Below are 7,812 nucleotides of genomic sequence, written 5' to 3' on the forward strand. Positions count from 1 at the left end.
GGTTTTGGCCCCTGATCATTCTGGTTTTGGCCCCTGATCATTCTGGTTTTGGCCCCTGATCATTCTGGCTTGGGCCCCTGGTCATTCTGGTTTCAAACCTTCTGTCGACGCCTTTATTTTCACCTGTTAGCTTAAAGGAAAGTTAGCTTCTAGAAAAGTCCCTGATCTGTTCAGAGGGTGGGGTCTCCCTGATGGAGAAACAGGGGTTTGTTCCTCTGTGGGTGGGATAGGGGTGAGGATGGGGGTGGAGGTCAGAGGTCAAAGGTGACGGTGTGTGTGGCGCGTACCTCGGATGAGCGACGTGATGCCTAGTCTGGTTACAAAGATGTTATCCAGCTCCTCGCTGCCAGTGAACAGCTCAGCAACCACATACAGGCTGGGACACACTCCTCTGGCCACATCCAGCATGAACTACAGACAGCAGCAGCAGGAGGAGCAGGAGGAGCGGAGGTTAAGGAGGTGTTAGCATGCAGGGGAGGAGCAGGCATGGAGACATGCAGAGGGAAGCGGGAGAGACAGCAGAAGAAGAAGAGATGGTTTAGTTGCTGTACCTCTGATCAGGCTGCTGATTCCCAGCCGGTTAACAAACACATTGTCTATGAGCTCGCTGCCTGTGAAGAGCTCTGCTATGACATAGAGGTTGGGCCTGACGCCTCTGGCTGCATCCAGCATGAACTGCAGGAGACCACAGGACAGGGAGACAAAGACAGCTGGATGAGGACGTCCAACTCTGCTGCAGCTTCATCACCTTTCTGATCCACAGCCTCTGGAAAATCCGCCGGATTTTTCTGGAGCCGTTTCCTGGATTAAATGAAGCAGCTCTACCTTCATCTACTCCATCCGCACCAGATCCCCTGCTCCTGCTAGACAGCCTCATGCTGCCACCACCGTGTTTCACAGAGGGCAGAACATGGGCCCCAGCCAGGGTTAGGGTCTGCAGAACCCTGGGGTCACTGAGGGGTCACCGTCCCTCTGACTGACAGCAGCGTCTCAGCCTAGGCTCCGACTTTTACCATTTCAGTGACTTTTATCAAGCCCATCGCCACGGAAACGCTGTTTTTTTAGAAAAGACTATCAGTTTTTAGATACAACAAATGATATAAATAGAAATATTTAACATGGGTGCAGAAGAAGCTGAACTTCCTCGTTTCACTCTGGGATGTGACGAACGTCTCTACCTGCAGCTCATCCCTCCCTCAGCGGCTCGATTGTACGAAGGAAACATGGCCGCCAGAACCAGCTAATCGTTTGCTAACATCCAGATGTTTGCAGATTCTGCAGACGTTAACAGAGAAGGGAGAGAGCCGGAGTCGGCAGAGGCTACTCCATCTGGCTCCGCCCCCTTCAGCTGCTGTGGGTTACTCTGGGTTACCATGACGATACCTCGGCCACATGCAGCGGCGTAGAGTGGCAGTTGTCCAGTCGCACTCCGTGGAAGTACTTGGCTGTGATTTCGGTGTATTTCTGCATGTGCTCCCACAGGTAGGGGCAGTCCTGGGGTCCGTTGCCATAGCGCAGCTTGACGCTGTCCCCCCAGCAGATCAGCTCCCGCCGGAGGTACACGTTGGACCCTAAAGACACGCAGAGACCGTGGTAAACAAGCCCCGCTCTAAAGACCGTCTGTCTGCGAGTTCTCCGAGATCTACCTGGCTCAGCAAAGTTGCGCAGCGGGTCGTCGCTCATCACCCAGCCGTTGTGCGCCAGGAAGTGGCACATCTTATCCGGCTGGCTCAGAAAGTCCATCTCCTGCTCTAGAGTCATTTCTGCAAAGGGAAAGGTGAAATACCTGGAGAGACATGAAACCACTGAGAGGTTAGAGGCACTCCTTTGCAGGGCAGACAGTGTGAGCCAAAGGTAGACCAGCGGCCCTCCTACAGAGCAGTGGACAGGCCCCGCCCCCTGGCTGGTACCTGGTAACTAGAGGGTTCTTCCTGGTAACAGGACCCAGTTTGGGGCCGTGGTCAGCCAGACGTTCGTACACTATGTTCCCCACCACACAGTTGACTGCCTGGAAAAACAAAGTCCAGTGAGTTCCTTCCAGCTAGCTAACGGCCCCACCCCTCCCGAAAGTGCAGCCAATCAGCACCACTCCTCACCTGCTCCTGATGCTGGTGTACGATGTGGAACTGTTCCTCATTCAGCTCGGTCAGTCTCCGTTTCAGCCAATCACAGCACTCCTCTATATGCTGAGGGGAGGAGCTGCAACATCAGATAGAAATCACTTCATGTCAGGAGGAACCTTCTAACGCAGGGGGGTCAAACTGGTTCCAGTAAGGGCAGTGTGTAGCACCAGATTCCAGTCATCTCATCAAGTCCTGTTCAGACTGGACGCACTTGATGAGATGACCAGCAGTTAGGAACCAATTAGATGCAACCAGTTAGATGGAACCAGTTAGGTGGAACCAGTTAGATGGAACCAGTTAGGTGGAACCAATTAGATGCAACCAGTTAGATGGAACCAGTTAGATGGAACCAGTTAGATGCAACCAGTTAGATGCAACCAGTTAGATGGGAACCAGTTAGATGCAACCAGTTAGATGCAACCAGTTAGATGGGAACCAGTTAGATGGGAACCAGTTAGACTAAAACCAGTAACCTGTGGGACTTTCTGGGACTAACCTGTGAGGAACAAACGTCTCCAAAGCTGAGTCCATGTCCACTGTGTTGCCATAGCGACGGTACTGGGGGTCTTGAATGATCTTCAGTCCTGGTTTTCCTCCAGTCTTACTGGGATCTGGTTTGGACCCTGCAGAGAAACGGTCCGGCTTTAGGTCCTGGAACTCTGAGAAAGAATCCTGAAGAAATCTGACTCCGCCTCCTGATGCCGTGTTATTAAAGGAGCATCAAACCCACCGTTCTGGAGGAGAATCCTGAACTCCTCCACAGCACTTTCCACCTGGACCTGGAAGAACTCCCACAGTTTGATCTGAGGAAAGATGTCCTCCCAGAAGACGCCGCGGAGCACCTGGAGAAGAAAGAACAGAACTATTAGCGGTTAGCCTGGCTCAGGAGGAGAGGATCCATGTTTGGCCTTCAGTTCCTCCTTTTGTGGACTCAGACGCTCCAAACATCAGATGATGGACTGCATGGGGACCAACACTGGAGCTGATGTCGGCCATGGGGACCAACACCGGTAGCTGATGTCGGCCATGGGGACCAACACCGGTAGCTGATGTCGGCCATGGGGACCAACACTGGAGCTGATGTCGGCCATGGGGACCAACGCTGGTAGCTGATGTCGGCCATGGGGACCAGCTTCAAACCAGTTCTGACACATTTTCAGGAATATCTTTTTAGTGTTAATGTGACGTTAGCAGTGAGGTTGGCAGTGGCACGGCTGGAGGCGGGGCTTAAAGCTACAGCTGTCAGTGGATCCATGGAAACGTAACTACTAAATCAAGTTGAATTGATTCAGATTGTAAACCAGCCTGTGAACTTGTGAACCAGGGAACTTGTGAACTTACGTTGAGGTGGCTCTCACAGGTGATGTCAGCAGAAAGCCCTTTGTCCCGGTAGCGGCCGTCTGCGACCCTGGTGGTCAGGTGCCAGATGGCTCTGTCCAGGAGCCAAGCAGGACGCAGGTGAGGGGAGTTCATCAGGTTATAGCCGCACTCTGGATGCTGCTGGATCCAGACGCTGTTAGCAGCTGCACAGCAACACAGAGAGAGAGAGAGGCTCCATTACTGATCCATAGATCTGCTGCTTTTTCTTATCTCTGCATTAACACATTGCAGGTTAAAGCATTAAAGAGCAGACGGAGTCAGAGCCTGACGAACCGTAAATGAACCAGTTTGACCTTCAGGATGGATCGTTTTACAGGCTGACCTTTCTGGGAGCGAAGGGGAGAAGACATGATAAGGTTAGAGAAGCACCGGGTGCTAATCTAGGATCACGGTGCTCACTGGTACAGCCAGAGGAAACTAGACAGGAGGAAGGCAGCTAGTCAACGTGGGGAACACATCTCTACGGCAACGGCAGCTTAAAGAAGCAGGTTTATAAACATTTCATTTCTCTGATTTGGACCAGCTGCTCAGAAACTCCAATCAAAAACATCCCAGGAAGCCCAGAAAAGTAAAACACACACCGCCGCTCTGCTCTGAAACACATCATTAATCAATATATAGATCTATCATTTCAGAATCTCCACCTAAACCAAAAGCTTCCTGTTTTAGCCATGCAAACCAAAGCTAGCATGCTAAAGGTTGTCCTGCTCGGTACCGGATCCAGTCAGTGGAGACAGCAGGAAGCCTTGGATTCACCAATCCGCTTCCTGACCTCTACTGTCCCATCCATCGGTCCCAGACCTGCTGGTTCTAGATCCGCTCCCACTTCAAGAAATACCTTCTATGAGAATCAGACATACTTCAATAATCCCAGAGGGAAAACACAGCTTCTACTTCCAGTAAAGGACCCGGTGCCTCATGTAGAAAACAGAACCGAGCAAAAGAAACCGAGTTGGAACCAAAGAAGCAGTAAAATGAGTCGGTAGGTTTGAAGTGGAGTGTTTAGCCTCATCGGGCCTCTGGAACCAAAGCAGAACCCTCAGAACAGTCAGGTCCAGACCCGTTCAAACAGGTGGTCCTGTTGTTATCCTGCTGGACACAGAAAAAAAACCAGTGGATCTATCAGAGCACGTAGAACCAAATTGCTCAGAGATCCTAAAGAAGATCCGCTGGTTTCCACCAAAACAGGTTAACTGGTTCCCTGCTTCTCCAGCCATAAAACAGGAACTAATTGGTTCTACGGAGAGGGCAGGTCTGATGGACCTCTGCTAGCATCAAATAGCTGGTTCTGGTACCGCTGGCGCCGTTACTGACTCACCAGTGTGATTATACACCACGTCCGTGATGGACACCATGTTCCATTCCGTCCTCAGTTTCTCCACCAGTTCTCCCACGTCCTCCCAGCCGTAGCTCTTCCCTTCTGGACTGAACTCTGGACTGAAGCTCAGCTGGTCGGCTAGCGAGTAACAGGAGCGGGACTCTCCCAGAGTCTGAAGGGGAGTGAAGTGGATCATGTTGTAACCTGGAGGAAAGGCAGAAAGGGTTCAGGACTGGTTCTGGCCCAAAGAGTATACAACAGAACCTGCAGAAACGTATCCATCCAGGACAGAACCAGGCATGGTGCCAGAAACCTCTGACCCAGGCTGCTGGTTCTCTCTCAGATGAAAGCAGACTTTACACGGTAGAACCCAGATTGGGAGTTTATTCTCTGTACAGAAATGCATCAATCAATGTATCAGGGGGACAGGTTCTACAGGAGGCGGGGTTTCCGCAGGGGGACGGGTTTCCACAGGGGGACGGGTTCCACAGTGGGAAGGGTTCCGCAGGGGGCGGGGTTTCCGCAGGGGGACGGGTTTCCACAGGGGGACGGGTTCCACAGGGGGAAGAGTTCCACAGGGGGAAGAGTTCCACAGGGGGCGGGGTTTCCGCAGGGGGACGGGTTGTACAGGAGGCGGGGTTTCCGCAGGGGGACGGGTTTCCACAGGGGGACAGGTTCCACAGGGGGAAGGGTTCCGCAGGGGGAAGGGTTCCGTAGGGGGACGGGTTCCGTAGGGGGACGGGTTCCGCAGGAGGACGGGTTGCACAGGAGGCGGGGTTTCCGCAGGGGGACGGGTTCCGCAGGGGGACGGGTTGTACAGGGGGCGGGGTTTCCGCAGGGGGACGGGTTCCGCAGGGGGAAGGGTTTCCGCAGGGGGACGGGTTCCGCAGGGGGACTGTTCTACAGGAGGCGGGGTTTCCGCAGGGGGATGGGTTCCACAGAAGGACAGGTTCCACATGGGGACGGGTTCCGCAGGGGGACGGGTTCCACAGGAGGACAGGTTCCACAGGGGGACGGGTTCCGCAGGGGGAGTGTTCTACAGGAGGCGGGGTTTGCGCAGGGGGAAGGGTTCCACAGGAGGACAGGTTCCACAGGGGGACGGGTTCCGCAGATAGAACCTGTCCCCCTGTGAGAGAACCAGGTGAGGCTCTGTCACCTCATGTCAGCAGAAACTCATTAAAGTCGTATTAAATTTCTCCCTAGAAAATCAGAACCAGTTGAACGGGGAACGTAGATCTCAGTGACCTAGATCACACAGTTTGAGCCATAGAGATGAGTGAGGTCTAGTTGATCTAAATCTACATTCCACCCACCTGACTCCTTGGCCACTCTCAGCCGGTCTGGCCAGTCTTCCAGGGGTCCCAGGCATTTGGACAGGTAGGTCTGGATGGTGATGCAGTCCAGGGGGAGGACATGGTTGTCTCCTCCCACACGAAGCACGGGGTCCACCACGATGTAGCCTCCTCCTAACCTCTCCACGCCTCTGAGAGGAGGAGCAACACAAACACACTCAGTCAGATCCCAGCTTCTATGTGTCAGAGATCTAGTCACATCTATGACTCCCCGTCCCACAGAGGAGGAGCAGCTGATCCTCCCCGTCCCACCGAGGAGGAGCGGCTGATCCTCCCCGTCCCACAGAGGAGGAGCGGCTGATCCTCCCACTCCCACAGAGGAGGAGCGGCTGATCCTCCCTTTCCTTTCCTTAGAATCCGTGGATCTTTCCTTGATCAAAGGAAGATATTCAGACTATTTGCCAATAAAATAAAAAGCTTTGATCTTATTTCATCCAATAGAATCGTATAAATAAAGGAAATTTATTCTCAGGGTAAAACTGCTCCTTCCTTTGGCAGATTGTCTCATTTATCTGCTCAGATGAAGGTTTGGAACCTGCAGCGGGAATCTGTCCATGGGACGTTCTGACCTTCTCCCAGAGGCTCATGGGTAAGGCTGACCTTTAACCCCTCTACTTTTGAAGCAGGCAGTCCCAGTGAAAGGCTAACAGCTGGTGTAGCTGATAGTCCCCCCCCCCACTTAGAGTGGCCCTCAGCCCTACGAGGAGCAGCTGGGACCAATCAGCATGGCGGCTGGGATCCGACACATTAGCCAATAAGACGATGTTCTGCTCATTGCGAGGCCAAACTCGGCTCTGATTGGTCGCTCTATGAGACGGAGATTCTTACGCGTATCCAAAGTAGTACTGGTAGGATCCGGCCATGTTGAGCTCCAGGGAGCAGAACTTATCGGAGTCATCCTCCCGGCCTGTCGGGTAGTTCCAGGCTAAAACACGGAAGTTGTTTCGGATGAACCTCTGTCCTTCCAGGGGGTAGTTGGTGTGAACGATGACCCGCCTTCCCTGGAGGCTCGGACCCAGACGGAACTGGAGCTCAAAACCTGAGGAGGAGACACAAACACAGCAGAGCTTCAGGAGGAGCAGCATCCCCTGCAGTAGGAGGAGAAGACAACAGCACGTTATTTTATACAGGAACATTCAGCTAGAAAGAAAAGGTTTTATTTATAGAATATACGGTTTTACTGCAGCCGCCGCTACGGTTCAGATTATCAGCCTCACTAGGCGCCATCATGTCCAACATTTACCACTTCCTGCCCGCCTCTAAACCAGCCGCTCCTGGTATGAAGAGATGCTGGGAATCCCACGGCATCTAAAACCAGCCCACTCTGGGCACGCCTAAACTGGACCCTCTTAGTTCAGACTAAATTTAGCTGAAATGTCAGGCAGCCCACATGCTTCTCACTCAGCTGGAGGCCGTCGCTTCTGTCTGCCACACACTGTGGCTCCGGCTTCATAGCATTCAAGCTAGCCTCGTTAAGCCTCCTGGCAGTCATGGTGACCGCCATGCTTCATCATCTGAGGTCTAAAACAGCTGCTCTGGTCCTAAGGAGCAGTGGGGAATGTTTCTCTAGAGACGCACCGATCCAGTCTTTCCATCCAGGCCGATCCAGAGCTGAGCCCAACATCCTGATCAGCTGCTG

At 53.0% G+C, this 7,812-nt stretch overlaps 1 protein-coding gene across 2 annotated transcripts in view; it reads right to left on the reverse strand.

Moving 5' to 3' along the window:
- The window catches only part of agl (amylo-alpha-1, 6-glucosidase, 4-alpha-glucanotransferase), a 16,858-nt gene extending 9,046 nt beyond the window's left edge, over nt 1-7,812 (reverse strand). The window contains exons 1-12 of one of the 2 annotated variants that reach the window (XM_015402951.1): nt 7,752-7,812; nt 7,002-7,212; nt 6,135-6,304; nt 4,822-5,025; nt 3,465-3,646; nt 2,854-2,965; nt 2,620-2,746; nt 2,097-2,199; nt 1,911-2,008; nt 1,647-1,786; nt 1,384-1,571; nt 288-411 (exon numbers count right to left, since the gene is read on the reverse strand). In XM_015402951.1, coding sequence (XP_015258437.1) covers nt 288-411; nt 1,384-1,571; nt 1,647-1,786; nt 1,911-2,008; nt 2,097-2,199; nt 2,620-2,746; nt 2,854-2,965; nt 3,465-3,646; nt 4,822-5,025; nt 6,135-6,304; nt 7,002-7,212; nt 7,752-7,797 — 1,705 coding nt within the window. In that variant the 5' untranslated portion in view covers nt 7,798-7,812. Of the gene's footprint in view, nt 1-287; nt 412-551; nt 676-1,383; nt 1,572-1,646; nt 1,787-1,910; nt 2,009-2,096; nt 2,200-2,619; nt 2,747-2,853; nt 2,966-3,464; nt 3,647-4,821; nt 5,026-6,134; nt 6,305-7,001; nt 7,213-7,751 lie in introns of both variants that reach the window. The other variant, XM_015402950.1, reaches the window with a different exon arrangement.

Source organism: Cyprinodon variegatus, unplaced genomic scaffold (assembly GCF_000732505.1).
Source record: "Cyprinodon variegatus isolate N-32 unplaced genomic scaffold, C_variegatus-1.0 Scaffold1417, whole genome shotgun sequence".
Lineage (NCBI taxonomy): Eukaryota > Metazoa > Chordata > Actinopteri > Cyprinodontiformes > Cyprinodontidae > Cyprinodon > Cyprinodon variegatus.